General features: G+C 51.4%; 1 protein-coding gene across 2 annotated transcripts in view; it reads right to left on the bottom strand.

Moving 5' to 3' along the window:
- EYA2 (EYA transcriptional coactivator and phosphatase 2) overlaps window positions 1–14108 on the bottom strand; it is a 264886-nt gene that overhangs the window by 16638 nt on the left and 234140 nt on the right. For both annotated transcript variants that reach the window (XM_072735719.1, XM_072735720.1), the window contains 2 exons: window positions 6318–6376; window positions 1249–1409 (listed from right to left, as the gene is read on the bottom strand). In XM_072735719.1, the coding sequence (XP_072591820.1) occupies window positions 1249–1409; window positions 6318–6376 (220 nt within the window). The remainder of the gene's footprint in view (window positions 1–1248; window positions 1410–6317; window positions 6377–14108) is intronic.

Here is a 14108-nt window from a genome sequence, read left to right on the forward strand (position 1 = left end):
CTGTCACGAGGACTGCATTAGGATGGCAGCCACGGACAAGACAGTCCCGAAGGACTGATGGTCTTTCTCGGGGGAGCAGCAGACACAGAAGAACCTGAAAGACTCCCAAGCAAGACTGAAAGGGACTAGTGAGGAATGTGAGCACCTACGGAGTCCCTGCTGCAGGCACACGGTTGCGATTTTTGTGCCCGTAACCCAGGGAGCCAGAATTGTTGGCAATTCTCCCCATTTCACAGATGTAGACACTGAGGCTCAGGGAGGTAGCTAGAAAGTGGAGGCACCGGGATGGGAAGTGGTTCCGCCCAGTCTGAGACCCTGAATTCTTCCTGGGACTCTTTCTGGGGCAGGGGATGGAGCCCTTGGAGCTTTGGGGGCCAAAGGGCATATGGTGGACACCATCAGCTGCGGGCTCCGACCTGCCCTTTATGGGCCTGAGGCTGGTTCCACACACTGTGACAACCAAACCCCCCAAATGCCTCCCGGGGGAGAGGCGGTATCATCACCTGTTAAGAACCCCCAGCCGCCCCCAAAGAAAGAAAGAAAGATGAAAGCAGAGAGGGAGACAAATCACCAGAGGCTCTTAATCACAGGAAACACACTGAGGGCGGCTGGAGGGGAGAGGGGCTGGGGGGGCGGGGAACTGGGTGAAGGGCATGGGGGAGGGCGCGGGATGTGATGGGCGCTGGGTGCTGGGCGCTGGGTGCGACGGGTGGATCAGGGCCCTCCGCCTCCCTCTGAAGCATGTATTATTATACAGCACATGGGAATTAAGTTTAACTAAACTAATTTAATTTAATCACATTTTAATTAAAGTTTAATTAAACTAATAGAGTCTAAGTAAAACCGATGCCCCCAAAGTCATAATGGTCCTAAATCGAAAAAAAAAAAAAAAAAAAAAAAAAAAAAAAAAAAAAAGGACGCACCTGCCCGGAAGGTTCCAGAAACAGCCTGGCGGCGCGGAGGGAGCTCGGCTGCTGCGCGAGCGGCGCCTGGGCCCTGACGGCGCGTGCCCCGGGGCGCAGCGCGGGAACCAGCGTCCCCAGTCCCCACCGACGACCTCGCCACGCCCCCGCACCGCGGGCAGAGCGCGGACTCGGCCTCTGCGGCCTGGGGCGGGGCCCACCGGAAGCGGCGAGGGGCCCACCGGAAGCGGCGGGGACCCCAGTGCCCGGGCGCCCCGCCTCAGCCCCCGCCCCGGAGCCCCAGGGCTGTGTGACCCGGCCCGGCCGGCCGCCCGGCGCCACTCACCGCCCACGTTGTTGCGGTAGGTGTTGTACATCTCCTTCACCCGCCGGTAGCGGAAGGCCAGCTTCCTCATCCAGTCCACGCCGCCGTGGACGCCCGAGCCCAGGCACAGGTTGGCTCCGGGGGCCGAGCTGTGGAAGCCGTCGGCCGAGAAGTTGTAGGTGCTGAGGGGGGGAGGGGAGACCCTGTCAGCGGCCCGGGGGCGCTCCTGTCGCCTCACGAGCCTCCCCGGCCTGCTCTCCCCCTTTAGAATTCGAGGCTGCCGCTGCCTCATCCTGACAGAAGGGCCCAGAAGGGTCCATCCTGACAGAAGGGCCCGGACGCGGGGTCGTCCCGCCACTGCCATCCCCAGATCTGCGCTGCTCCGCGCCCCCGTAGGGCCTGGCTGCTAGCCCTTTCCTCCCATTCCGGGACAGCTCCGGATCTCTCCACAGAAATAACCATATTCTAATTTTTTTTCCATGTTACAGGAGGCAGAGGCGATCGCAGGTGCTTTGCAGATACAGCCGCCCGCTGGGAGCCTAGCACGCTGGCCCTGAGAGGTTCCTGAGCGGGCTGGGGATGAGTGAGTCGCACAAAACTGGTGACAGAGGTGGCAGCTGGGAACCCGAACAGGAATGTGTGGGCCACTCGCCACCTACAGCGACCAGCACGTGAGAATGAAAATCCCAATGCGCCAGAGAAGACCCCCGTCTTCTTTCCCTCTGCCAGAAACTCTGCAAAATCACAAAGGTCTCGGGGGAAAACCAGAGAGCGACGAGGGGTAAAGGGATAATATGACCCAAAGTTTAAAATACGAGTCTCTTCCTTGGGGCGCCCTGGGGAACTCAGCCAGTTAAGCATCAGGCTCTTGATTTTGGCTCAGGTCATGATCTCTCATGAGACCGAGCCCCACAGGGGACGCTGCACTGGGCAGAGCCTGCTTCAGACTCTCCGTCTCCCTCCCTGTGTCCCCTTCCCCACCTGCCGTTGAGTCTCTTCCTAGAAAAGTGGAGCAGAAGGAAACAGGTCAGTGTGGTTCTATGGCTGTCTCAGGGCGTGACTTTGATTTTTCCCTCTTTGAGTATTTTGTGGTTTCCAGGTTTTCTAGGATGAGCTGAAGAGTGGACACAGACGTTTTATTTATTTATTTATTTTACAAAGATGTGCTGCCACAAAAATGAAGCAGCACTTGGAAATTGCATCTTCTGTACCTCCCCTACTTCAGTGCCCGTGCTGCTGCAGAGATAAGGGCATCTGGGAAGCGTGAGGTGCTGGGTCATGCTGCCTGCAGGGTGTGCACTGTGTCCAGCAGCAGAACATGGCGTGATGTGACATGCTGCTGTCACCCACCATCTGGGGGTGGGAGCCTGGGTCTCAGCCTTACTGGTGCAGAGGCCAGGCTTTACTCCTGGATATAAAACTCTTCCCAAGGAAGAGCCTTTGTGGTGACAACAAAAACTCTGCAGGAGCCAGACAATGTCTCAGACTCAAAAGTGAATTTCACCTTGTGGGCTTCTGGGGGCATGCAGGCCTGGGGGACACTGGCCCAGGGACTTGATCCTCCAGGCTTCAGCTGTAGACTCTGGTGTGAACGGAGAGACACCAACAGGCTTCTCCCCTAGATATCTTTAAATTCTTGCCCATGGGTCCACACACACACACACACACACACACCCCCCACACCCCCCCCCCAACATACACAGGTTCACCTGTGTCATTTTTCATAGACTTCTGTGAGGGTAAGTGTATATAAAATTGGAAGTAAGGGGCGCCTGGGCGGTGCAGTGATTGAGCATCTGCCTTTGGCTCAGGTCGTGGTCCTGGGGTCCTGGGATCCAGTCCTGCATTGGGCTCCCCGCAGGGAGCCTGCTTCTCCCTCTGCCTGTGTCTCTGCCTCTCTCTGTGTCTTTCATGAATAAATGAATAAAATCTTAAAAAAAATAAAAGTGGAAGCCAGGAAGTCATAATGTCGGAGAGTGGTTAATTCCAGATGGTGGGAATGTGGGTGATTAGTTTCTTCTCTGCTCTTTACTGAATTACTTGAATTTATAAAGATCCATGGAGAACATGATAGGACCTAATAACTTGTTTGCACGAAATATCCTTTTCCCCATGAAAGATGTCCATGGCTTCATTACACAGGCATGCTGCTGCTGCTTCATCTCAGCACCCTCCCTGGGTGGTGATGACCGGGGGCTAAAGAGAAATGAAACAGGCCCCACTGGTAAAAGGGGGCAGACGGTGTCCAACCCCAGGGGCAGGTTGCCACACGTCAAGGACTTACTCGTGCTGCGTACTTTTCCAGGATATTGGCAACCTGATGAGAAGGGGGAGGAATGACTTTACCCCATCATATCCACCCCTGCCCTGCCGTTTCCAGAATCCACACTTCAATCCCCATGTAGGGGATTTTTCTTCTCTACCATAAAGATTCCTGTCTTGCTAGATAATTTCTTCTTTTTTTAGGGCCTTTTTTTCCCCTGCCAACCTTATTTCCATGTTCTGGTTAAACGCCTGTGGAAGAAAAGCCCAAGACCTCTCAGCGGTTGCACCTGCCTGTCGGGTGGCCTGAGCAGTGGGAACTGCAGGTCGGCGTTCAGTGGTGGGCTGGGCACTGCAATCCTCCCCAGGGAACCATGGAACAGGTGTAAGAGGCCTCCTGACCATCAACAGCCTTGTGCTGAGCATCAGTGAACCTGGGAGCCAGGACAGTCCATCCACCCCGAAATTCCTCCTGGGTCACGGCCTTTCCAGCAGCACCCTGCTCTTCCCTCTCAAGGGAAGAGTTTTTCTTCTCTTCTGAGAGAAAAGAAGCTGTAGAAGCCGAGGCCAGGCATGAGCTCCCGGGGGTGGTCACAGGAGATGGTGCAGGTCATAGGAGTCTACGCATGTGCAGGACTTCCCAGGCCAGCACCCACCACATCGGACCCACCACGTGTGCTCCCCTTGCTGCTGGATGTGCTGGTGATGCCCACAGGGCGCAGGGGAGAGTCTGGGACACAGAGCAATGCTTGGCAGGTTAGCACCTCTGGTGGCTGCTGATCCACTGTGAGGGCTGGCAGTCAGTCCTGGGATCAGCAGCCACCAGAGGTCATGCCTTCCAGAAGGCTGCCTGAATCTGGCCAGTGAAGGTTCCAGAAGGGAGAGGGCCAGCAGCAGGACTGGTCCCAGCAGCAGCAGCAGCAGCACACCTCAGCACGGCTCTCTGGCTGTGACACTGACATTAGCTGGTTCTTCAATGGCAATCAGGTGACGAGCTGCCAGCAGAGCTTCTCCCACGTTCTCTTCAGATTTACGACGTGCACATGCAATACTCTTCCCTCGATGTGTGTACGGTTTCGTCTGGAAGTCCAGGTTGGTGCCACTTAAGTGGGTTCCTGCTGCAAAGAATTTGAGGACAGCCTCCTGCTTCAGTGGCAAGACATCAAGGCTCTGGACGTGGTGGAAGCTTCCTTTCAGTTAGCTGGGAGCCCAGGACCACGCCTTATGGACCGCTCTGAGTAGTGTGGAAAGGCCAGGTAATTGATGCTTGAAAAAGAACACATACTAAGAACTCCGAGGACACCCTGGGGGAGAGGCCCGGATGTTCCGCCAAGAGGTGGAGGGCAGGGAGGGACGTCCATGAGTCCTGCCTTCCCCACGTGCCAGCCGTGTGAGGTTCGGCAGGTTCCCTCACCTCTCTGTGCCTCCCATTCCCCAACTGTAAAATGAGGATAATGAGAAGAGCATGTACTCCCCAGGGTAACTGCGAAGATGAGGGAGTTAATGCACATAAGACATCCGGAACAGGGCATGGTGCTAAAATAACAGTTTCTGCTGTTAACTGAAAAAACAAAACAAACAAACAAAAAAACAACCCCAAAAGAAGGGGCATTTAATGTTCGCTCGGTGCCTGGCTCACAGTAGTAGAAATTGCAGAAGAGATTTCTTGAATGGATAAACGGAGAATTTGGTTTCTGGGCGGGGGGGAGGGGGGGCGGTTCCTGGATTGTGGGTTCTGGAAATGAGGTCCCCAACAGCTCAGCATGAGACAGCGTTCAGAGGAGCTCTGCTCTCTGTCCCACACCAGCCAGTTCCAGGGGAGACGTTATAAAAACGGGACCCTGGTCTCTCATTGCCATGAAGGGAAGAGTGGTTCCCAGCTATGACGTCGTGGAAAGGGCACAATTAACCTTGATCTGGGGTTTATTTACTCCATAAATAGAGAAGCCCTGGCTGGCACTGAAGCCTTGCTCCTTGCCAGTCCTGACTGAGAGGGATTTTCAGAATGGCTAATTAATATGAAGCAGGTACCTATCACTTCTCGTGCTGGGCTTTGAAAAGACTTCCAGGGCCCAGGAAAAGAAGCTCTGACTTCTCTTTTAGGAGCAAGATGGAAGATACACCTAGGAAACAAACACTAAGTGAAGTTACTGGTCCCATAAGCAAAACATCATTTGTCTAATAATATTTTTGATGGGCCAAGAGGCACTGGGTTGGGATAATTTTGGATAAGCAGAGATTAACTATGGTTCCATTTTTATAAGGTTTTCTCAGGGGCAGGCTTGGAACATTCCAGCCACATTCCTCTGAAAGCTGTCTCGTTTGGAGCAGTTGGGTACCTTATTTCTGGAATCCATGTCCTAGGAGTGTTTTCCCCTAGAAACAGACCTACCGCTTACTCAGTTAAGAAATATTTTTTTGACTATTGACTGCATCAACGTTTATATTAAATGATATATGTGGGCTCATGAAGCAGTCAAACCGTTGAAGAAGGGGAGCCAAACTCTTAGTGGTGGTGATTCTGGGAGGCAAGATCAGAACTTTTTACAATACACATGCAGTACTTTGCTAAGCAAACAAAACAAAACAAAAAAACCATACAGAGATAAACATAAGCAGAGTCACAGAGAATCTGTGGACATCTCAGCCTCTGTGATGGGAGGTGATGCGTAGTAGGCTGCATTGTGGGGGTCCGGGCTGTGACCTTGGGTTCTGGCCCAGGCAGGTACACCCATCCTGAGAACCCAGCCTGCTCCTCCTCTCTGCTGGTGAAAGGCGAGCTCCATAACCAATCAAAAGGGGGTATTTTTGGCTCCCCAAATGCCTACCTTAAATCTTGCCCATTGTCATCAGAGGAGACGTCATCAACGTGGATCTGGTCGCAGTCCTACAGAGAAGGTGGCAAGAAGAGAAAAAAAGAGGGAGGAGTGTGACTGGTTAATCTGACATAGTCTCTGGCAGTTGGCTTCACAAAGTGAGCACTGGCCTGGGAGTTAGGAGTCCTGAATTCTTGTCTGAGCTTTGCCACCCAAGGGTAGGTGACCTTCCCTTAAGGCTTGTCCCTTCTTTTGCCTTTGGTTCCCTTATAAATGAGGTTGGCTGTAAAGGGCGTCGGGGACGGTGTGACTATAATTTAGCATGCAAACCGAGATAGTTCTGCAAGTAAAGGGGGCTGTGTTAAGATTACATTGGGGGGACAAGCACAAAACAGGACCACCCCCCTCTACTCCCTAAGTATGTGGGGACATATGGTCACCCCGGCCACAGGGTGAAAACCTTTGCCTTAATCAATCAAGGTATGTCCTCTGCTTGGAATGCTCTCCTGCCTTCATGTGCCTAGTGAACCTAGTATTCTTCAAGCATTCACTTCTGGAGGCACCCCCTTCCCCAGCCCTCCTCTGTGTCCCATGATCTGTGCTCATCACTGATTGAGTATATGTGATGGGCACCATCCCAAGGGCTTGCCATTCAGCAGACTCCAATGACATGCTGCTTTCCACCACTCACAGATCTCTCAGTTCTCCTTGGGGAAACACCATAACACATGGGAGTTAAGACCCAGGGGAGAGGATGATGAAGGTGGGCACATGACCTGGGCTCATCCAATCAGAGAGATGCAGGAACCTTCTGGCCTCAGTGATTGTATCAAAGATGAGCATGTGGTCTAAACAGGGCCAATGAGAGCCGGCCCTGGGAATTCGGCTGAGACCTTGGGGAAGGGGTCTCTCTTTCACTGCAGCTGCCAAATGGTGGGATTAAGCCTGGTGAAAAGCAGGTCTGAGAGCTGGAGACAGGAATGAGGCCCTGATCACATTCTCTGATCCCCTGGATCCGGCCCCAACTGAAACCAGAAACCAGGCCACCCTGATTGTGGTAGGCTGAATAATGCCCCCCCAACCTCCAACTGTCCATGCCCTAATCCGGGGGTCCTTATATGGCAAAAGGGACTTTGCAAGGTGTGATTAATTTAAAGGTTTTGAGATGGCGAGATTATTCTGGATTATCCACGTGTAATTACAAGGGCTAAGAGGCAGAGGGATATTTGAAGACAGAAGAGAAGGGGATTGGGGTGGGATTGGGGTACTCAGAAGACGGAGGAAGATGCCACAAGCCAAGAAATACAGGTGCCCACTAGACCTCAAAAAAGGCCCAGATTCCTCCCCTCAGAGCCTCCAGAAGAAACCGGACTTGCCCACGTCTTCAGCGCAGTGAAACTGATCCTGGACTTCTGACCTCCAGAACAGTAAGAGAACACATTTGTGTTGTTTTAAGCCACTGAGTGTGTGCTAATTGGTCACAGCCACCACAGGCTGCTCCGTGGGCTCTTCGGTTGAAGCTAGTGGAGTTGGATTTCTGTCACTTTGTAACCAGGTGACACGACAGCCTCCACGAAGCTACACATGACACACACCCATCTGTCACTTCTACTTCTGTCATAAAGTCACCCCGGTGATAGGATGATTACTCCTGCGGTCTGGTGAGGCTCAGGCTCTGGAATCTGGCCATCACGTGGCTTGTGTGACCTTGAGCCAGTGGCATGGCCACCCTGAGCCTTAGAGGCGGGGTTGGGAAACCGGAGACTGTGGAATGTGAGGCTTGACGTGAAGAGGAGAGAGGTGCTGTGCTAAGGGCGTCTAGTGCAGGGGCTGGAACGCAGCAGGTGTGGCATGAATTTAGTTTCTAGTGCTGTGTTAAGATTTTTTTTTTTAATTTTTATTTATGATAGTCACAGAGAGAGAGAGAGAGAGGCAGAGACACAGGCAGAGGGAGAAGCAGGCTCCATGCACCGGGAGCCCGATGTGGGATTCGATCCCGGGTCTCCAGGATTGCGCCCTGGGCCAAAGGCAGGCGCCAAACCGCTGCGCCACCCAGGGATCCCCTGTGTTAAGATTTATAAATGTCCACATGTTGGCTGCCAGGTAATTTCAGGAGGCAGGTATCTCCTGGAAAACACTGCGAGGGAGAAGAGAAAAACATGGAACTCTGAGCTTGACCTCTAAGAAAAAATTGGTGGTGACATCTCTGGACTCTTGATGGGAGGATAGAATCTGGGGGTGGGGATGGTGTTTTCAACGCTTTGAGCAAGGAAGAGGCTTTAATTCATCTCTGAGAACAGGAGCTGTGTGTGTGTGTGTGTGTGGGGGGATGGGAATCGCTTCCCTGGTTGATTTTTATTTTTAAAAAAGTTTTATTTATTTATTTATGAGAGACACAGAAACATAGGCAGAAGGAAAAGCAGGCTCCCCATAAGGAGCCCAATGTGGGAGTCATATCCCAGATCCCAGGATCATGGCCTGAGCCAAAGGCAGATCCTTAAGGCTCCCTCCCTCGTTAATTTTTAAAAGACAGAGTGGGGTGACCATGTTATTATGGAGATGTGGGGTGGGGACAGTGGCATCTGGGGCAGCCCAGACTACTCTGTGGGGATCCAGGCTGGAACCTGGGAGAAGGTGGTGGTGTGGTTACCGGTCCCTCTGGTCTCCTGAAAGGGCTCCGGACTGAAAAGCCGTTTGCCGGAAGGTGAGGTTTGCTTCCAGAGTCCCTGGCACGCTCTGGCCCACAGCTCTGTACAAGGCAAAGCATGACTCAGAGTCCTGACACATGGGACCTTGCACATCTCTTGGCCCGGGACATCACCTGGGCAGGGGCAGCAGTGTGCTCTGACAGGCCTGGGTGGGAAGGGCAGCGGGGACGTTCCACGGCGTGGGCAAGTGGAAGGAAGTGGAGTAAACTGCGGAGAACATGGGATGTTAAGTGGTGAACCCAATGAGAAACTCTTTGGACAGTGTTGGGAAAAAACTGGAGATGCTGAGTGACCACCCTTGAGCTAGCTTATAGTTATGCCTCTGCTGTTCCTCATGCCGCATTTCCTTTCTTTCCATGTACCAGGGATTCTCATTGATGCTTGATGGTCTCAAGTATACTTGGTCCCCCTCCCCAAGAGGGGCTGTCCTTTCCTAAGGTGCTTGAGCAGGATGGTACACCTGAAAGATTCTATAGTCATGCTAATACAGTAGGGATTAGCCACATGTGGTTATTGGTAGTTATATTTAAATTAATTTAAATTCAACAGCATAACAAATTTAGTTCCTTAGGTCCATTTCATCCTCAGTAGCCACATGTAGCCAGTGGCTACTGTACTGGATGGAGCATGTACTCCCATCACCACAGAAAATTCTAGCGGACAGTGCTGCTCTCGAGGGGTAAAGGAACCAGGCTGATAACTTCTGTGTTGATAAGCTCAGTTAGGGAAGGGCTTGCAAGCTGGCCTGGAAACATATCTTATTCAGCCCATACTATGCTTCAAAAATTTTTTTGGAACAACAACCAATATGTATACTCTGGGGGCTTCTCTTTCTCTCTCTCCCCCTTTCCCTCCTTGTCCTCACTCTCTTTCTCTGTCTTTCCAGATTTTCAGCTACTCTGAGACTTTACACGTTCTGGCAGCGTGGGGCTTGCCTTCTTCTGTCCCAACCATCCTTAGCCCTTTCCAGAGGGCTCTACAGTCTCTTCTGGGTTTTCTTCCCTTCACATTACCTGATTCCTTGGCCCCTGGGCATGCAGGTTGGAGCCCCCTGAGCCAAAGAAATCTTATGTAGGGCCAGCAATCCTGAGATGTTAATGAAAATTGTCTTTAAAAGCCAATGCTAACTTTGAAGACCCAGGCACAGAGAAAACAAAATTAGTAGCAGACTTCTCCCCCAACCCGCTGCTTTGCCTGAAATTGGAAAAACACCTCCCTGTGCCCCCCAGTCCTTGCCTCAAGCTGGAAAGCTGCTCTGGGGGGTCACACGGGCTCAGGCCCCTGGGCAGGGTTCCCCGCGCTTTCCCTGATGTCAGGGGAAAGGTATGTGGGAGGCTCTGGTTTTCTCATTTGCAAGGGGATTGTTGGGGGCGCTAAAGTGTGACAACAGTAGCGATCACATTTCGGACTTAATAAAATACCATGACGCTCAGCTAGACGCTACCTCATACTCCACCAGCTGACCTGGATCCAGTTACCCGTGGAGCCTGGGCTGGCAATGAGGGGAGTGGGACAACACTGAGGATGTGATCTCTAGGGGAAGAAGATCCTCTTCCCCTCAATTCTCCTGCATGGGGGCTGGCCTCTAAGATGGGGAGCTGGCTTTTCACGGCCTAGGGTGCTTCTGGCCTCTTCTGAGTCAAGTGTGACTATCCTGGGTAGCGGAACGGGGTGGCGGTGGGGGTCTAAGCAGGACCGGCTAGTAAAGACAGAGGAAGGGTTCCTATGCCTTGACCTGGGGGAGAGGCCTGGGCCCTGATGCAATCCCAGCCACAAGGAATTTACACTTTCCAATCCAGAGAAACACCCGCACATTGTCTTGCGCAAGGATGTCCATCATCCTAGTGAGAAACAGGAAAACACCTAAGGTTCCTTCAACTGGATCATCACTAAGTGAAATGTGGTATGTCCATTCAGTGGAATCCTACCCAGTGGTTCAGAAGAAAGAGGTTGATTTTTATGGTAGCACATGGAAATATTTCCAAAAAATCCTATTGTGTGGGGGAAAAAACAGGCTGGAGAATGATACATCCAGTATCAACATCATATATATACAGCTGACCCAGTAACGGCACAGGGGTTAGGAGCACTGACTCCTATGCAGTCAAAAATCTTTTGACTCTCCCCAAACTTAACTACTAACAGCTCTTGTTGATTGAAAGCCTTACTGGTAATATAAAGTCAATTACTACATATTTTATATGTTATATTTATTATGTACTGTATTTAAAAAAAGATTTTATTTATTCATGAGAGACACACAGAGACAGAGGCAGAGACATAGGCAGAGGGAGAAGCAGGCTCACCGTGGGGACCCTGATGTGGGACTCGATCCCAGGACCCCAGGATCATGACCTGAGCCAAAGGCAGATGCTTGACCACTGAGCCACCCAGGTGCTCCTATATATTGTATTCTTAGAATAAAGTGAGCTACAGAAAAGCCAGTGTTATTAAGAACACCATAAGGAAAATACATTTACAGTACTGTGCTGTATTTATTAAAAAAATCTGCATAGGGGATCCCTGGGTGGCGCAGCGGTTTGGCGCCTGCCTTTGGCCCAGGGCGCGATCCTGGAGACCCGGGATCGAATCCCACGTCAGGCTCCCGGTGCATGGAGCCTGCTTCTCCCTCTGCCTGTGTCTCTGCCTCTCTCTCTCTCTCTGTGTGACTATCATAAATAAATAAAAAAAAAATTAAAAAAATCTGCATATATTTGGATCCAGGCAATTCAATCTCATGTTGGAACACCTGGGTGGCTCAGTCAGTTGAGCATTCAACTCTTGGTTTCGGCTCAGGTCATGATCTCCAGGTCGTGGGATCAAGGCCCACGGTGGGCTCTATGCTCAGTGCAGAATTTGCTTGGATTCTCTCTCCCTCCCCCTCTGCTGCTCCCCACTGTGTAGTCTCTTTCTCTCTCAAATAAATAAGTAAATATAACTTTTAAAAAACCCATGTTGGGGGCAGCCCTGGTGGCTCAGCAGTTTAAGTGCTGCCTTCGGTCCAGTGTGATCCTGTGGACCCGGATGGGGTCCCATATCAGGTTCCCTGCATGGAGCCTGCATCTCCCTCTGCCCGTGTCTCTGCCTCTCTCTCTGTGTCTCTCATGAATAAATAAATAAAATCTTAAAAAAAAAAAAAAAACCCATGTTAAGGATCAACCATATTTATAAAAACCCATTAAAAACAAAGTAAGATATTTTATATGGATATATACATATACATAAATGGAAAAGAAAGATCTGGAAGCTTATGCATCTGACCGGAAGCAGCAGTTCCATCTGGGGAGGCACTGGGATTGGGTTAGCGGTCAAAGGAGGCCTTCAACTCACTGAAATGCTTACTCCCTCCTTTTCTCCCCTTTCACTCTCTCTTTTTATAAGGATAATGCACATATGAATTGCCTTTGAAAACAGAAAAATGTCTTACGGGAAGGAGACAGACAGGATCTAACACTGAAGGACACTTAGGTTCCCAACGTGCCAGAGGCTGTGCTCAGCACTTTGTATATATTACGGAGGATACTGTTGACATCCCGTCTCATGGAGGAGAAGATGAAGTGGGGAGAAGTGCAGAAATGTGCCTGTTTATGGGCTGAATTGTGATTCCTCAAAAGCTGTTGAAACCCTAACCCCCAGGACCTGTGAATGAACCTTATTAGGAAATAGGCTCTTTGCAGATGATCTAGTTGTGGTGAGGTCATTAGGGTGGTGGCTCTAATCCAATATGGCGGTGTCCTTATAAAAAAGAAATGAGGGGATCCCTGGGTGGCGCAGCGGTTTGGCGCCTGCCTTTGGCCCAGGGCGCGATCCTGGAGACCCGGGATCGAATCCCACGTCAGGCTCCCGGTGCATGGAGCCTGCTTCTCCCTCTGTCTCTGCCTCTCTCTCTCTCTCTCTCTCTGATGACTATCATGAATAAATAAAAATTAAAAAAAAAAAAAAAAAAAGAAATGAGGCTGCAGAGACAGACACACCCAGGGAGAATGCCATGGGACCACGAGGACAGAGAGGCATGGCACAGACTCTCCCCAACAGCCCTCAGAAGGAACCAACCCTTACGGCATCTTGATCTTGGACTTCTGGTGTCAAGAATCAAGACACGTTGTTCCTGTTGTTTAGGCCTCCCCAGTCTGTGTACATTGTTATGGCAGCCCTGGCAAATGGATACGGTGCCTGAGGCTACACAGTGAGGGCGAGGAGGAGGCCACGAGGCTGGCCACCTTCAGAGTCCGGGCTCACAAGCATGGTCCATCCAAGGACTATTCGTGAAAAACACTTACTATAGGCCCAGAACCACATCAGACAATGCATAGATCGAGAGCTGTGGGTGTGTGTGGGGTTTCAAGGATGAAGAGTGACCCTTGCCTTGCAGGTACTTAGCATGTCACTGGGAGAGATGAGGTACTAATTCAATACACAGACATACTGGTCATGTACTGTGCACCCAACACTAGGCGGGGCCTGGCACGTGTCCTGGAGTAATCCCTGCCTCCTTGCTTCCCCTCACACTCCTCAACCAACCCATCAGCAAATCCTGCTGGCTCTCCCGTCAATGTATGTCCACAATAAGTCAACATATATTCAATACGTGTCCACAATCTGACTACTCCCACCTCCTCTACTACTCCCACCACGGTCCAAGCCCTCGTTATCTCCCCCCGAGATTGGGGCTCAGCAAACTATAACCCGGGGGTCAAATGTAGCCCACCACCTATCCGTGTGAATAAAGCTTTACTGCAGCACTGCCAACTTCATTCATTTAGTACCTTCTATGGCTGCTTTCGTCCTACGACGAGAGAACTGAGTAGTCAAGACAGAGACAGCGTGGCCTGCCTAAAATAGCTACTACCTGGCTCTTTGCAGACGAAGTTTGCGGATCCCCGACTCAGACTCTTGTGGTCATCTTCTCACTCTCCCTGCTTCTGCCCTTTCTATGCCCCATCCTGCCAGCTTAGTCCACACCCAGCAGTCATAGGAGTCCTGTTAACAGCTAAGTCAGATCCTGTCCCTCTTTGCTCAAAACCCCACAGTGGCTCCTGCCTCCCTTCGAGTAGAAGCACAGTCCTCACAAAGACTCGGGCCCTGTGTGTCTGCA

Source organism: Vulpes vulpes, chromosome 14, assembly GCF_048418805.1.
Source record: "Vulpes vulpes isolate BD-2025 chromosome 14, VulVul3, whole genome shotgun sequence".
Taxonomy (NCBI): domain Eukaryota; kingdom Metazoa; phylum Chordata; class Mammalia; order Carnivora; family Canidae; genus Vulpes; species Vulpes vulpes.